Source organism: Hyla sarda, chromosome 3 (assembly GCF_029499605.1).
Source record: "Hyla sarda isolate aHylSar1 chromosome 3, aHylSar1.hap1, whole genome shotgun sequence".
In the NCBI taxonomy this organism is placed as follows: Eukaryota; Metazoa; Chordata; class Amphibia; order Anura; family Hylidae; genus Hyla; species Hyla sarda.
The window spans coordinates 270,378,044-270,396,171 of record NC_079191.1 but is presented as its reverse complement, the minus strand read 5'-3'; the positions used below and the strand labels follow the sequence as shown (position 1 = coordinate 270,396,171).

At 41.4% G+C, this 18,128-nt stretch overlaps 1 protein-coding gene across 5 annotated transcripts in view; it reads right to left on the bottom strand.

Annotated features, from left to right (window-relative positions):
• Positions 1 to 18,128, bottom strand: part of PEX7 (peroxisomal biogenesis factor 7) — a 257,673-nt gene that overhangs the window by 77,147 nt on the left and 162,398 nt on the right. For all 5 annotated transcript variants that reach the window (XR_008891365.1, XM_056566642.1, XM_056566644.1 and 2 more), the window contains 2 exons: positions 17,547 to 17,660; positions 9,804 to 9,859 (listed from right to left, as the gene is read on the bottom strand). Coding sequence is in view for 4 of the 5 variants with exons in the window: in XM_056566642.1 (XP_056422617.1) it covers positions 9,804 to 9,859; positions 17,547 to 17,660 (170 nt within the window). In the remaining variant the exon portion in view is untranslated. The remainder of the gene's footprint in view (positions 1 to 9,803; positions 9,860 to 17,546; positions 17,661 to 18,128) is intronic.

The window sequence follows — 18,128 nt, the reverse complement described above, 5'->3', positions numbered from 1 at the left end:
CGTCTTCTCTGTGAAGGAGATTCTGGCCTCCAAGACTGTCAGAAAGAAAAAAATTTTTTGGGTGGATTGGGAAGTCTGTGGCCCAGAAGAGAGATCCTGGGAACCTGAGGACAACATTCTAGACAAAAGTCTTATCCTCAGGTTCTCAGGCTCCAAGAAGAGGGGGAGACCCAAGGGGGGGGGGGTACTGTTACGCCGAGCGCTCCGGGTCCCCGCTCCTCCCCGGAGCGCTCGCAGCATCCTCGCATTTGCAGCGCCCCGGTCAGACCTGCTGACCGGGTGCGCTGCAATATCCCTCTCAGCCGGGATGCGATTCGTGATGCGGGAGGCGCCCGCTCGCGATGCGCATCCCGGCTCCCGTACCTGACTCGTTCCCCGTCTGTCTTGTCCCGGCGCGCGCGGCCCCGCTCCTTAGGGGGGGCGCGCGCCGGGTCTCTGCAATTTAAAGGGCCACTGCGCCACTGATTGGCGCAGCAGGCTTAATCAGTGTGTTCACCTGTGCACTCCCTACTTATACCTCACTTCCCCTGCACTCCCTCACCGGATCTTGTTGCCATTGTGCCAGTGAAAGCGTTTCCTTGTGTGTTCCTAGCCTGTGTTCCAGACCTCCTGCCGTTGCCCCTGACTACGATCCTTGCTGCCTGCCCTGACCTTCTGCTACGTCCGACCTTGCTCTTGTCTACTCCCTTGTACCGCGCCTATCTTCAGCAGTCAGAGAGGTTGAGCCGTTGCTGGTGGATACGACCTGGTTGCTACCGCCGCTGCAAGACCATCCCGCTTGGCGGGCTCTGGTGAATACCAGTAGCAACTTAGAACCGGTCCACCAACACGGTCCACGCCAATCCCTCTCTGGCACAGAGGATCCACCTCCAGCCAGCCGAATTGTGACAATATCATTGTGTATTCTCCTCACTATAGAGAAGACGTCACCTGTAATCACTGATATCATTGTGTATTCTCCTCACTATAGAGAAGAAATCACCTGTAGTCACTGATATCATTGTGTATTCGCCTCACTATAGAGAAGATGTCACCTGTAGTCACTGATATCATTGTGTATTCTCCTCCCTATAGAGAAGACGTCACCTGTAGTCACTGATATCATTGTATATTCTCCTCTCTATGTCCTATCAGAGCTGTAGTCACTTGTCAGTTCTACAGTTAGGTCAGTGAAACTACAACTCCCAGCATAACCTCACCACTGCTCAAAGGGGTACTCTACTGGAAAACATTTTTTTTAATCAGCTGGTGCTACAAAGTTAAACAGATTTGTAAATTACTTCTATTTAAAAATCTTAATCCTTCCAGTACTTATTAGCTGCTGTATAAGCGATTCACAGGAAGTTATTTTCTTTTTTAATTTCTTTTCTGTCTGACCACAGTGCTCTGTGCTGACACCTCTGTCCATGTCAAGAACTGTCCATAGTAGGAGCAAATCCCCATAGCAAACCTATCCTGCTCTGGACAGTTCCTGACATGGACAGAGGTGTCAGCAAATAGCACTGTGGTCAGACTGGAAATAACTACACAACTTCCTGTGGTGCATACACCAGCTTATAAGTACTGTAAGTATTAAGATTTTAAATAGAAGTAATTTAAAAATCTGTTTAACTTTCTGGCACCAGTTGATATAAAAGTAAATGTTTTCCAGTGGAGTACCCCTTTAAGTAATTCTGGGAGCTGTATATTTCAATGGTGAAAACTTCTTTAACACTTTCCTATTCTGTGGCAACTGGTATATCTGATTATTATACTGGAATTTCTCACAATGCACTACAACAGTGGTGTCTGTCACAACAGGCTAAAAACTTACTGGGGGGAGGGGGTAGGTATGGGGTGACACCATTTTCTACCGCACCGGGTGACACCAACCCTAGCAACGCCACTGGATGTCACTCACAGGTAAAATCTTGCACACCTGTAGTAACATGGCATAAACACCAACACAGCGGGATTACTGCAGTTTTAAAAGATTTTGTTAGGCCTATGAGTGATGTCAAAGCACAGGAATGGCTTGGCATTGAAGGCAATCATGGCACCAGTCCCCCTGCCATCAATGGATTGGATTGGGGCATCAGAAGTACACAGGAGCTGTGTGATAGGTAAATATTGTGGGGTTTTCTCTTCATGTTGCTACATATGGAGGCAGTCTGGGGAGGCTTAAAGGGGTAGTCCAGTGGTGAAAAACGTATCCCGTATCCTAAGGATAGGGGATAAGTTTGAGATCGTGGGGGGTCTGACCGCTGGGCCCCCCTGCGATCTCTCTGTACGGGGGCCAGGCTCTCCGGCCAGATAGCGGGTGTCAACCTCCGCACGAAGCGGCGGCCGACACGCCCCCTCAATACATCTCTATGGCAGAGCCGGAGATTGCCGAAGGCAGCGCTTCAGCTCTGCCATAGAGTTGTATTGAGGGGGCGTGTCGGCCAACGCTTCGTGCAGAGGTCGACACGCCCCCTTCACGCGGGCTGTCGGGGCTCCGTACAGGAGATCGCAGGGGGCCCCAGCGGTCAGACCCCGCGATCTCAAACTTATCCCCTATCCTTAGGATAGGGGATAAGTTGTTCACCACTGGGTCCACCCCTGGACTACTCCTTTAATCCCTATATGGTCAGTTTGGATAGGCTAAACTAATATACGGGCAGTATAAAGGAATAAGGGGCTAACCACTATATGGGGCAGTGTGAGAGGGCCTTACCACTATATGGGCAGTGGAGGGGGAGGGCTAACCACTATATAGGTGGCGTGTGGGCCTAACCACTAGATGGGGCTGTGTGGGGGCCCTAACCAAACAATGAGGCAGTGTGGGGGGAGGGGCTGACCACTGTAGAGGGAATGATGAGGTTGCTATCCACTTCATGGGGGTAGTGTGGGGGTCCTAACTACTATATAGGGTAGTGTAATACAGATAGATAGCTTATATAGGAGGTGTGGATGGTGCAGGAGCGAGAATCCTAAAATGCTTTCTGGCAGATTCTGCGAAGTGAGTCATGGCTGGGAGAAGTCTTCATGATGGCCTAGCTGGATGGATAAGAAAGAGAAAGTGAATGACTCTGATCTGAGAAGATGTCACCTGTGGGTAACTTATATGATATATGATTGAGTATTCTGCCTGTCTGTGTCCCATTAGAGCTGAAGTAATTTTTATGATTGGTAAAACTACAGCTTTACTATATAGGTATATTTGGTTATTATAGTCAAAATAATTTTATGCGACTTGCTACACTGCTGGTGTCCGTCACAGCAAATAGGGAACCTTTAGAAAATTTTTATTCAACCGTTGGTGCTAGGCCACTGTATCCCAGTGTTTCCTCTCTGGACTGCTGCAGAACAGCATAGCTGGGAAGATACTGACACCCTCTGCCTATTCGGTTAGTAGGAGAGACTGTCCTGATGTCTATTGTTAGAAGTCAATCACAGTCATCTTAAAGTACATCTCTTCACAAACAATAATAGCAAGTACCATGTAAATATGCAGCAGGTTCTCCAACAATTTTGCTATGCTTCAAACCCACCAATGGGACTCCTGTTCTCATGTTTGGTGGGGTCCCAGCAGTAGGATGCCCAAATATTTGCCATTTATTACGTATTTTAGTGACAAGCCATAAATCCATTCATTATGTGCATTGTTATACTTGTAAATCATTTTGCTCCTAATGCGTCACTATGCACATTGGAGGCGGGGAGCCAGCTGTCCGAGCTCCCCTGCCTCATCTATACTCTGCCCGCAGCCTGCCCCCGGCTTCATTATTCACTAGGACACTAGAGCTGGTGGGTGAAGGTGAGAGCGTCTCTATGCGCCACTGAAGCCTTGCTAAACCTGACTTTCGGGTGCAGCGTGTTAGCGACGCCTGCCATCTGCTGAGAGAGCAGAGCGCTCCCCTCCCCCCACTGTCTCTCACATCCTAGTGATGTGAGAGTGAAGAATTTGAATAACGAAGCTGAATGTGGGTCAAGGAGTGAATATAGATGAGGCAAGAGAGCTTGGCCAATTAAAGGGGTATTCCGGGCAAAAACATCTTATCCCCTATCGAAAGGATGGGGCATAAGATGTCTGATCGCGGGGGGCCCACCGCTGGGACCCCCCGCGATCTCCCTGCAGCAGCCCGCTTTCTATGCGTAGCTGCGTCTGAAGTTTCGGAAACCTCCGTTACGCCCCCTCCCATAGAAATGAATGGCGTGACGTCACGTCCCCGTCTCGGAAGCCCGGTGGTTTCCGAAACTTCAGACGCAGCTACACATAGAATGCGGGCTGCTGCAGGGAGATCACGGGGAGCCCGACGCTGGGACATCAGACATCTTATCCCCTATCCTTTCAATAGGGGATAAGAAGTTTTTGTCCGGAATACCCCTTTAACTTCCCACCAATAATGCGCATTAGGAATAAAACTATTTACAAGCATAACAATGCACAAGGAACGAATTTCATTGAATAGTTTCTCATTTTACCCCCAATATTATGTTCACCCCCAATATTATCCAGTATACTGGGTTTAGTGCAGGTGAACTAGCTGTCAGATTCTCTTTAAAGATGGAGGTGTCAGTAAAAGTGTTAACGTTTTCACATCAGATCTTTAGACCAAATACAAAACTACACCAGCTAACACTTAGCGAACATCACCAATTTACTGCACTTCTAACTCTGGTTTTGCATATATAGGGAGTGTTTTATCTAAATCTATGCAGAGGAAAAGTTGACCAGTTACCCATAGCAATCAATCAGGTTGTTTCTTTAATTTTAAAAAAGGTTTCTGAAAAATAAAAGAAGCAATCTAAGTGGTTGCTATGGGCAACTGCTCCACTTTTCCTCTGCACTGGTTTTCTTAGATCTTCTCTTTCATTAATTTTAAGAAACCTTCCTGTATAGTATATTACGAAATGATGGTCTTAGTATTGCTGGCAGTTGGCATTATACAAGAAAAGGAAATTGAGCAGGGCCCCATAAATAACAGGTCCTGCTGTACCACATTAAGAGCATGTTTTAGATACAAATAAAAATTAAGCAATTTATTGCAGACAAAAAGACATGAGCCTGAGTCAGCTCTGGCAGAGGCTCCGCTGTGCATCGTGCTGCACTTAAACAGCCTCAATTGGGCTTCTGGCTTTCACTACCTGAAAGGAGCAATTAGCAAAGTGATAGATCTTTCCAGTTCACCAACACAAGAAATAACACCCATAGGAAGCAGATATAGAGCAAGAGGAAATAGAGAATCTCACAGTGTTTGGCTTCTGACCTGCTGAATCAATACTAAGGAACAGATTAAAAAACTAATCCCGTTACAGACATAAGACACACAGTTTTAGCATCTTTTTGGTACATTCACATGTACCCCATCTGCTGCGGACGCCATGCAGCGGATTTAGCTGTGTGAAATCAGTCATGAAACTTACATCAAATGTACAGCCCACGGCCCACAGAGTGTAAAGAGTTAAGTGGCAATGCACAGCATCAATACAGCCGGAGGCCAAACTTGAACTGAGCATGAAGCATATACAGTATTAGTATTGTATGCCTTCTTTCAAGCCAGCCAGGAACCAGTTAAGAGGTGATGCTGTACATAACCTGATGGTCAGCAGAGACTGCAGTGCCGAGTAGGTCAGGACAAAGCTAGGAGCAGGGAGACGTGAGGCTGTGTTCCCCAGGATTTCAGCATTTTTTGGAAGCTCTTCTCTACTGTGCTACCAGCTATGGGTGGGGGTCGCATATTACTTCAGGGAGGTTCAGGGAGGTTCTTGCTTGGCTCTATTGGTGCATGCACTGTCTCTGCAGGGAGTCGAGCTTCCTGCAGCTTGTCAGTTAGTCAGCCTTCCATTAGTCTGACAGTGAAGAGGAGATTAAGGTGCAGCACTTGTTTTTCTCTTTGAGTCTTTTTTCAGCGGCCCCATGCGCCCTTCCGCCTCCCTTCCGGAAAGATGCCGTTTTCAAGTCATGTGGGCAGCAATAGAAAATAAAATGTGGTCTGTCATGTAAATCATGGAACTGGCAGCCCACTTCACACACAAATGATCAGTTTTTATGAGGCGGTGAGCTCCAGACTGGACCAGGGGCAATCGCTGCATGTCGTATATCTGGATTTTTCCAAAGCATTTGATACAGTGCCACATAAAAGATTGGTGCACAAAATGAGAATGCTTGGACTGGGGGAAAATGTGTGCAAGTGGGTAAGTAACAAGTGGATAGGAAATAGAGGGTGTTTATTAATGGTACTTATTCTGATTGGGTGACTGTTACTAGTGGGGTACCACAGGGGTCAGTCTTGGATCCTGTTCTATTTAATATATTTATTAATGACCTTGTAGAGGTTGAATAGTAAAGTAGCAATCTTTGCAGATGTCACTAAAGTCTGTAAAGCGGCAAACACTATAGAGGACAGTGCACTATTACAAATGGATCTGGATAGGTTGGACGTTTGGGCTGAGAAGTGGCACATGAGGTTCAACACTGATAAATGTAAGGTTATACACATGGGGAAGAAAAACCCAAGCTGGGATTATGTATTAAATGGGAGCACGCTTGGGACAACTGACATGGAAAAGGACTTGGGAGTCTTAGTTAACAGTAAATTTAGCTGTAGTGACCAGTGTCGGGCAGCTGCTGCCAAGGCAAATAAAATCATGGGGTGCATCAATAGGGGCATAGATGCCCACGACAAGGAAATAATTCTATCACTGTACAAATCACTAGTCAGACCAAACATAGAATACTGTGAACAGTACAGGGCACCAGTGTACGAGAAATGGAGCTGGAGAGGGTTCAAAGACGGGCAACCAGGGTAATACGGGGAATGGGAGGACTACAGTACCCAGAAAGATTATCAGAATTGGGGTTATTTAGTTTAGAAAAAAGAAGGCTTAGGGGAGACCTAATAACTATGTATAAATATATCAGGGGCAGTACAGAGATCTCTCCCATGATCTATTTATACCCAGTACTGTATCTATAACAAGGGGACATCCTCTACGTTTAGAGGAAAAAAGGTTTCTACACCAGCACAGATGGGGATTCTTTACTGTAAGAGCAGTGAGACTGTGGAATTCTCTGCCTGAGGAGGTGGTCATGGTTAACTTGGTAAAAAATTTTTAAAAGGGGTCTGGATGCATTTTTGGGGAATAACATTACAGGTTATGGATTATAGATCTATAGGGACAGAACATTGATCCAGGGATCTATTCTGAGTCGGGAAGGAATTTTTACCTCTAGTATGAGTTTTTTTTTGCCTTCCTCTGGATCAACTCAGTAGGGGCTCTAGTAGGGTTATAGTTTGAACTTGATGGACTCTGGTCTTTTTTCAACCTTATGAACTATATTACTATGTAAGGGAAGAGCACCTTTATTTACTAATATGATTTTCATTTCTTTTTTTTTTTTTCTTTCTTTTTTTTTGGGCCATTTTCTCCTAGCTCAGCCCTCTCCTCTGAGCCACCTGCATGAATGGTCATTAATATATGATCCATCTATCTTATGAAAAATGCATTACTTTATATGGCCTAGTGCATTAAATCCCACCTAGACAGATCAAGTGACTGTGCTAAACGATAGGTTTGCTACATTTTATCTCTTTTATTTAATTCCATATCCCGTTTTTCCCATAGGAATTTATATTTTAGTACTCGACAAATAATCAGTAACCTTTGCATACACACATCTTTTCAAATTATTGTAACGGACAATGCTGCAAACTTTCCAAAAATGATAAAGAAATCCCCTCTAACAAGATGCATTAAAAAGTGTACTACAGTCACAAATAAATTAAATTTACATGCTACTTGCATTCTAACGAACAGCAACTGATGTCTAGCCCCAGCCTGAGACTATACAAGACCTTTTAAATGGCAACTGTCATAAAAGATTTAGCAGAGCTTGATTAAACTACAGTTTGAGACTCTTTTCCTACTTTTAGGCACTTCTTACACTGTAGGTAGATAAAGGGCATTACAGTGATGGTACATGGTATAAAACATTTAATATTGCTATCACTTTCAGAATCCACATAAAAACGTACGTGGTTAATCATCTATGAGCTATGGCTGCTCAGAGCTACCAGTCATGAAGCAGACTGTGGAACAGTCAGTACTTGAGGGGTGTACAGCACACTGCACGCAAGTCGATGCTTAACAAACTAATTGTTTTAATGGAGGTATCGTGCAGTTCTGAAAAAAATCACTAAATGACAAATGTTAGTTGTGCACTTTAGCAATTAGTAAGAAATGCTGACGTCCCCAAAGCCAATGATTCAGTCACTCAGACTAATCATTTTATTTAGAGCTGAATGTCAACAATTTTCAGATTGAAAGATGGAGGCACATGTAACAGATGAGAGATGCCATTCATATGCTCTGCCTTTAGCTAACAAACCAAAGTGATGACACAAAATGGGACTATTACTCACAAAAGTCTAAAGCTGTACATATTATAGACTATATATTATTTTTTATCCAAAATGTTATAACATCCACTGACTTGGCATTACATAATATTAGGGAATACACCCAGATACAGGTAGCGAAGGTGTTTATATAAGTAGTTGTCCAAGTGACTGCTGGGCTTCCGAACTACATATATTCTTCCTATAAATACAACAAAACCAGATCGCTAGTGTAAAAACATAGCACATTTTTGTGCAAACCTCATTTTAGTGGTTTTACATTGTGCTTACAACTTTTAATAAAGTGTGTGAGACTTAGAGTAAAGAGGGCATGGTCAGATTTAGATGAGTGTGCCTCTTCATACATCGGGTGGTGGTAACTTGGTAACTAAATGATCCTCATGACCCAGTTACTCTATGTATGTATTTTGTAAAAAAAAAAAGAAGGTAGATGCCAGATTCAGATTTGTATACATACAGATGGATAAGGATTTAGTAGGCCTGACACTCAGAAAAATAACTCAATTCCATCTTGTGTTTACAAGATGGACTATAAGCTCACTGAGAGCACAGATTACATGTTGCCCAAATAAATCTAGAAGGGGGGAGGAAGAGTGATTGGAGGGAGTCTAATGTAAGTGTTAGATCTCAAAGTGCTTGATCCAAAGCTTAGACAGCTTATTGCTCTAAATTGCCTTACATGCAGCTGCATAGACAAGCAGGATCTGTATGTGTAGTCTCATAGACATTAGGCTCCACCCACCAGCTCATGAAAATTAGAGATAAAGCCTGCAGAGCAAAAATCTGCTAAAAATACCATTTACCAGTTATATAATGGTCAGAAATAGTGCTGATTCTCATGTACACACAGAGGACAGCTTATTCTGAAAGGTTATCTGAAATACAATACGATTTAAAGGAGTTCTGCGGCGCAACTGTAACTAACCTTCCTACGTTCCCCCATTGCGCCGATATCGGCATCCCATTCATCCAATGTTGCTTTGCTATCTGCTTCTTAGGCTCAGAACGTCACACTGCAGTCAGCGTATCGCCGGCCGCAGCAATGTCCCATCATGTAAGAAGCCCGGGCATCAGGGGAAGTTAAAAGTGTTGCGCCACAGTTCTCCTTTAACCTGTTACAAAAGTTACCTTTACCAAGGTGGTAAGCTTTTTAGTATGCGTATATGTACAGATGTGTAAGATGATCCAATAACAAAAAAAATGCATCAATGTGAACTACCTTCACAGTCTTGCACTATTAAAGACGGCACTCAGAAAATTCCACCTAGTAAGTTGGCATCTTAAAAGCATGTGAAATTCACATTTAAGAAGCAGTGTGGGTAACATTGGTTAACATTACTAAGATACAATTAGCAAAGCACTCCAAGGAAACCTTACATTTAATGCTTACATGATTCTAAATAGTAATTAAAATCCTACCTCACTGTGAAATCATAGGAACACGATCCCAAAATACTTGCATGAAAGGGAGAAAACTAAAAGAGAGAAAAACAACAATAATAACATATACTGTACATACTGAAGCAACTGCTGTTACAATACCATAACACCAAGAAAAATAGAAAAAAAAAACCTAAAGCAGTACATGTCAAATAAATATTTTCACACTACCAATCTATAATATGAACATCTTTAATAATAAAAAAAAAAAAAATTGCCAACGTTTCTTTAACCACTTAGGGCCCCAGGACGTACAAGTACGCCCCAACACCCTGGTACTTAAGGACCCAGGGCGTACCTGTATGCCCGTGGGAATTTCGGTTCTTGCCATGCGCCGGGCGGGGACCAGACCAGGATGCCTGCAGAAATCATTCAGCAGGCATCTCGTGACAATGCCCAAGGGGGTCCTGAGATCCCCCCATGATAGCAGTCGCTGCAGATAGTCAGTGATTCCGGTTGTACAGGTCATGTGTAACCCGATGACCCGGAATTAGATGGTGATCGGCGGTGTAGTATACACCGCCAATCACCTCCTGTAGCTAGGGTGAGGTGGCGATCCCATCACCCCCTCAGGAGCGCTGCTATTGGTCCGACCAATAGCAGACGGAAGCGGAGGGGTTAATGTCCCCTTCTCTCAGCTCTGCTCACCCACTGAGTTCAGTCAGCGGGCAGAGCTGAGAGAAAGAGCTAGGGACCCGCCCTCTGTGAAGATCTGTGCCCCACAGGGCTTAAGAAGTGTCTGTAATGCAGGGTGAGTTTATATGCAGGGACAAAAATTTAATAAATCCCCCCCCCCCCCTAATAGGTCCTCAAGGGTCCGCTGCAGTTTTTCCAGTGCAGCCCGGGCATTATTAGGTGTTCAGGGCGCTGCATTTGCCCCTCCCACACCCCTTTTTTTTGCCGCAGCTTTTTTAAAAATTTTTTATAATGGTGTGTGATTTCTAATAACACATACACACTGCACACACACTACCAAGGAACTGAAGTTATAGGTGCCAGGATCATCCCAGGGCAGCACTTTTCAGGTGAAGTCCCCCACACTGGAAAGAAGGGACGATCCCAGAAAAAATGCAGAGTGTGTCACAAGAGGGGGATACAGAAGGACACCATCACTCAATGTGACACTTGCCCTGATCAGCCAGGTCTCACCATTAAAAACTGCTTCAGGGAGTATCACACTTCCATGCAGTACAAAAGGTCCCTTTTCATTTTAATTTCCCATAATTTGACCCCAATGTACCAAGTCCAGAGTAAATTCCAAATTTTAACCCCATAAACCACTAAATTGCCCCAAACATTTTTTCATAAAAGAAATAAAAACCCTGATAAGACCTCTGGGGGTATTTTTTTCCAAAAATGGGTCATGGGTCACTGAGTCACTATCATCGGGGACTTTTTTTTATGTTGCCTCAAATGCGCAGCACTCTCTCTCCACCTGAGCGGGGTGCGGATTTGAGGCAACAGGTTAGGGACAGCCACACACATCACATTCCCAGAATGATGATTCAGAGCATAGGGTTTGGGGTGGGCATATTTTTTAGTTTTGGCTATGGGTCATGATTCTGGGAACATAACCTGTTTTATCATTTTACGTCCCACTGTACCCCGCTTTAGTAACAGTGTACCCCATGTAACGCTCCTTGAGGGGGGTCCCGCTGTGCTGGCTCCATAGGCAGTTATGTAAATGCTAAAATTCCTCTACACATCCAAAGTCTTCAAATACCTGTGGGGTGTTAAGGTTCACTGTACCCCTTGTTACGTTCCTTGAGGGGTGTAGATTCCAAAATAGTATGCCATGTGGTTTTTTATAGGGGCTTCCTAAATGCGACAGGCCCCCCAAAAATCATTTCAGCAAAATTTGCTTTCCTAAAGCCAAATGTGACTCCTTCTCTTCTGAGCATTGTAGTGCACCTGCAGTGCACTTGACGTCCACACAGATGGGGTTACAAATTTTGGGGGGCATTTGCTCCTATTACCCCTTGTAAAAATGTAAAATTTGGGGGAAAACCAGCATTTTAGTGAAAAAAAACTTTTTTTTTTTACACATCCAACTTTAACGAAAAGTCGTCAAACACCTGTGGGGTGTTAAGGCTCACTGTACCCCTTGTTATGTTCCTTGAGGGGTGTAGTTTCCAAAATAGTATGCCATGTGTTGTTTTTTTTGTTTGTTTTTTTGCTGTTCTGGCACCATAGGGGCTTCCTAAATGTGACATGCCCCCCAAAAACCATTTCAGAAAAACTCACTCTCAAATTCAAAAACTGGGTCTACAAGAACATGCGAGTGTAAAAAAATGAAGTTTTTAAATTTTCTCCTTCACTTTGCTGCTATTTCTGTGAAACATCTAAAGGGTTAACAAACTTTTTGAATGTCATTTTGAATACTTTGAGGGGTTCAGTTTTTATAATGGGGTGATTTATGGGGGATTTCTAATATGAAGGCCCTTCAATTCCACTTCAAAACTCAACTGCTCCCTAAAAAATCCAGATTTTGAAAATTTTGGGAAAAATTGGAAAATTGCTGCTGAACTTTGAAACCCTCTGATGTCTTAGAAAAGTAAAAACATGTCAACTTTATGATGCAGACATTAAGTAGACATATTGTATATGTGAATCAATATATAATTTATTTGAAATGTCCATTTTCCTTATAAGCAGAGAGCTTCATAAAATTTTGGAATTTTTAACCAAGAAATGATGCAAGTAGCGACAAAATTTTACCACTAACAAAGTAGAATATGTCACGAAAAAACAATCTCGGAATCAGAATGCTTAAAGTGACAGTGGTCAGATGTGCAAAAAAAATGGCCGGGTCCTTAAGGTGAAAATGGGCTGGGTCCTTAAGGGGTTAAAGTTACATTCTGAAATGCCTAAAGTAAAACGTTAACTCAAAGTAATAAATCTGTTATTATTTTGCCAACAACTCCTAAGTTATGTATTGACAGCTGCAATGCCTTGAGCATCATGTAAAATTAGTACAATGGTAGTATACCCCCATGTTGTGTGAATGCGGCCGTGTGATGAACAGTGACAATGAAAAAATATGATTTCTATTTACATATTATAGTAATAAATAATATTTGATTAAATACTTTGGGTTATGAAAATACTGTACTTGTCTTATTTATGTAATAAATATCACAAATCTTTCTCTTATATTGAGCATGGTATTTTGTATCATGAACTCAGAAAATAACTAGTAAATGTTTATTTTCATTCTGTAAATGGTTCATCTGTGGATAAAATTTTAAACAAATCATAATTTTTCTCCCATAATCTTTTCTATGCTTCGGATAAGAGGACATATAGGCCTGCAGTTTTGTGCACTGTTTACACCAGATAACTAGGTAGAGCAGCATGATGAACCTACATCTATCTGTAGCTAATGGTGAATCTGCATTTCCTCATGCTTCAAGTAAAGTTTCCCTTATACAATGAACCTGTTAATGAAAAAAAGGGATATTTTACACCATATTTAAAGCATACCTGTCATGGTGCCAAAAAAGACATGTTACCCAGTACCTAATCCTGATCATGTACATGTAATTTTTATGTGTCTAGGACCTATATATCCCTAACAAATAGCATTTATATCTTGCTCACTTTCTTTGTCTTCTTGCCTTGTGGAGGGGGCTTGTTCGTCTCTCTCCCTCACTGTGGATGACTCATCTGCTCTGTGTCTGGGAGCAGCCTGGCAGTCTGCAAATTACTGCACTCTTTAACACTTTCCTCTTTGGTTTCATGCTGTACATGTTACACAAAGAGTAAGATTATCGGAGTTTGCCTGCAGTATTTCTAAGACATTATGGTGAGTTTATAACAATATTAAATGTGTAAATATAAAAATAAATCTTTCTAAATTAGTGCAAGGACTTTAGTGATAAAAGCACAGTAGTTTTTATGCATACATTTTCTATCTGTTCCTAGTAAAGCTGGGTGCTAATCAACATAGCTGTCACTATGTGTGCCATTCAACTTTCACAGACTCCTGAATGTCTGATTAGCTTCTTTGTCATTCAGGAGTCATAGAAAGCTTTGGCTGTTCAAGCATGCTGGGAGATGTAGTTTTGCAACAGCTGTAGCTGCAGTGTTTGTAAAGCAATGTGTTAGAGTAGTGCTGCCTTTATCTGTTGCAAAACTACAAATCCCATCTTGGGAGTTGTAGTTTAGAAACAGCTGAAGGCTGTAGTGGTGCAGCAGTGTCGTCCTACACTGGATACCAACATATTTTATGGCCGGTATTCAGTATGCTGCAAAAAGATAGATGGCCCCTAGTGGCGGCTATTTTCATTTTTTTTTTTTTTCAATTTACTTTAAAAAAAAAAAAAAGAAATTAATATTTAAAAAATTCATCTTATAAGTATTAAATACAAAATATAAAAAGTTTTTCATAATGACCATGCCTCTTTAAATATGCCATAATGTTATCAATGGTAAGTAAGCGACCTATGGCACCCCTGTCAATTACGTTGCTGAGCAAGAAAATGCTATGCAGGAGCAACGCTTAACTAGCACTATGACTCCTTCATTCTAAGGATTGGTAGGGGTCATGAAAACCCCCTTTAACTCCTTGGTGACGGAGGGCATACCTATACGCCCTCAGCCCACTCCCTTTCTATAATGCAGGGCCATGCCGTGGCCCCGCGTCACAGCGCGCGGCACTGATCGTGGTGCCATGTGCTATTAACCCTTTAGACGCGGCGTTCAAAGTTAAACGCCGTGTCTAAAGTGTAAGTTAAAGTTACAAAATGGAATTTTTTCTTCAATTTTGTCGCACAATGATTTTTTTTTCCCGTTTCACCGTAGATTTTTGGGTAAAATGACTGATGTCATTACAAAGTAGAATTGGTGGCGCAAAAAATAAGCCATCATATGGATTTTTAGCTGCAAAATTGAAAGGGTTATGATTTTTAAAAGTGCAAAAACTGGAATACCCTCCGTCCCCAAGGGGTTAAAGTTCATCTTACTCATGATTCATACAATTTACAGCCTCCTATATCTTTAAAAAAAAAGGGGTGGTATCTAAAGTGATGGAAAAGGCTGGGCTTGCATACAGGATGATAAATCTCCTGGGTAACAACTGCAAAAGCTATCTCATAGAAAAACATGGGGAAACATTAGGGTGTCCAGCTTCACAGCAAATACTGTTAAAATTCAAGCGTGGTTGTTTTTACTTATGGATTTCCTGTGTTTTAATGGAATTATTAAAGCTTGAATTTTAACAGTATTTGCTGTGAAGCTGGAAACCCTAATGTTTCCCCATTAAACCATATGGGTAGGCGGCCCGCTTCTTCGAGCTCCAGTGCTGCAGAATCTGGGCTATCTTCAACATCTTATCTACTTGGTCTGTGTGGTGAGTGAGTTGAGTTGCACCTTTTCATACATTTTTTTCATAGAAAAACAGTATACCATATAAGTTTTTCTTCTACTGTATGGCAGACTTTAAAATACATGTACTTTGTTATATCACAGTAATAATTGTTATCTTTCTCAACTTCCGCCTCCATTGCCACTATGCCCTCACATATATTAATATGAAAGAAAATTTGTCTTTTGTGACAAGTTCTCTTAAAATATTATGGTCATTCAATCGTACAACAAAAGGATGCAAATGGATATTTAATTTCACATTTAAAAATAGGAAACGGGGCTATAGGCAATGTTGTATTTCCACCTTAACTGTAATCCTGGTTTTAGAGAGCCAGAAATTGCAAACTTTGCTGATGCATGTATAAAATAGTCACATAAATGTTTTTAACATTTGTCTTTTAAAAAGTAATTTCAACAAATGCTAATTAAAAAAAGTTGAATGTGCCTTAAGGCGCAGTGTAAACTCCATTATTTCTATAGTGCATTCAGATGGTAGTTGTAGGTCAAGATATATATATATGCAGACAGCTTTGATCTTGGGGAAGGGAACCTTCATTAGGTTTATCTTACCCGCCATTTACCTAATTATCCGCTGAAAGGAATTTCTTTGCTTGATGCACAAAAGATTGAAAGCTCCTCTGAGTCATGGAAGTAAATGGCCAGTTATTAAATGAACAACAAATGAGGACTTTTGCCTCAGCCAAAAGGCCTTTGTATCACAGGATAATAGTGGAAAATTGGCTACCTAACAGATTATATGCAGATCACATCTGCATAATCCACTGTAACAGCATAAAAAGTGGACATTTACAGGAGTTGCAACACAAATAAAGAGATTTTAGTACACCTTTTAACTGTGCAAATGTAGTTAAGTTTCCCATCTTTCTCTTTCCCTTCTATTTACAGGAGTTACAAAATGTTGCAAACTATTTTCAGTTTTTTCACTATGGTTTCCAAACTTTTGGATGTACTTCACTTTTGGTTCAGCTCCTGCTTTCCCTGCCAGAAATCCTGTACCTAAACGAGTTAATATTCTCAACTAACCATTAAGGTGTTCTCTTCAAGGAGAGCCGAAATCCCTCTCACATACATAGATAAGCCTCTCATAGCCAAGACCAACCCTGCTATGTACTGATGAGGGGCAAATGCACCTCTTCTGCCTCTAATGGTTTTTCCTCTCTTCCATGCCTCTCAAGTTGCGTCCCTTCTGTGGCACAGCTAATGCACACGTGCCAGTCCGCTCCTAACACAGTACTGAATACTATTTTGCCATTTATTATACAGACTGGTCATACTGGGTGAGGCATTTTGTTTTCTGCCTAGAAGCATTTGGTGTGCCACAATCTGGCGCAGCTGTGCCACATTTTGGGGCTACTTCTAGGTAGAAAACCCTGTGCCTTAACCAAAATGGCTTGGGGATTGACACAGTACATTGTCAAACAGCTTTGTTCTGCAGCTCTATGACAGTTCCTAACACAAACAGTGGGGGAAGCTGCAAGGTTCTATATTTATGTTTTTGTATATGCAACAGATACCAATTTGAGCCTATACATAGACATTGGATATTCTCCCAACATGTACCTCTGACAAATACTGAAAATTAAAGCATCAAAGTAGCATTAAACAAAATCCATATCCAAAATCCAATTACCAATATTATTATGAAGATTGTAAATTGTAAAGCGGACATATCTTTAAAAAAAATGTTTTTAGATGTAGTCATTAAAGTCACTGTTTAGTGTCTGGAGCTCTAGATGCTATCCACAGGGTTTTTCTCCAAATAAACTAAACAATTTTGAGGAGCATAAATACTGTAGTATATGAAAAATAATATCACCGTTTCAAATCATGATCACTAGTAATATACAAAGTGTTGTCATTCTCACCTACAATGTTCTCTATGTCTACACTGGCCTTTAAATTAAATTCATGTCAGGATGTCAGTTTTAATATTATAGCTTGTTGTTGCTGTAGAAACAGGTGAGCATTGAATTTCATCTCCAAAAAACACTTTATATTAAATTGTTATTGAAAAAGAATATCTGCATCTGAACATAATTTTTTTTTGTCTGACTTGAACAATTCCATTCTGGTTTCTCATCATTTGTTTTGCTATTAAATAAAGAACATGAAGACAAAGAAATAGGTTGAATAAAGTAAACTCACTAAAAAATGGTTAGGTTAGATTAGTTAGGTTTGCATAACACGCACTGTCATACAGTATGAATATGATGTTTGTAGTGTTATTTTGTCTTTCTTTAATGAGCAAAATGTACTCTACATTTGTACATACAACCTCTATTTTAAAATAAATAAATGTATTAAATAAATTAGAGATGGTATTGTAAAACTTACTTTCACCCGCCTGATAGCATAGGTATGACCATGGAGTTCAAAGACAGGTTGACGGATAGTCCTTAAATCCCAGCCTTTTAAAGAGCAGTCAACTGCACCCGTTACAAGCAAATTCTAAAAAGAAAAAAAATAATGCTAATAACACCATGCAAACAGAGGAAATCATAATGCCAGGGGCACAATCATAATAGACACGTTAACCACTAGTATACATGTCAAGAAGAATGTAAAAACAATAACACAGCTTTTTTCCCAAGACATCTAAAATCTTATTCACATAAAAGGCATATAAAGCAAACCAGTAGAAAAACATTACAGATGTCTAAAAGACTTTGAGGACTGCACCTTCAAATCCCTCCCCCCCCCAAACACAAACACACACAGTGCTACAGTGGCTGTAAAGTTAGTGTAGTTCATAATATAGTGTCTTTACCTGTGTGTGATGGTTTTCTCACAATTCTTCTGTGATTATTACCCCAATATTTATTTTTAACAGCATACAACATTACTCATGTCTCGGGATTTCCCAAGTTGCAGTGCATCGAGACCTGACATCACTAGTCAGATGATCAGAGGGAGCCT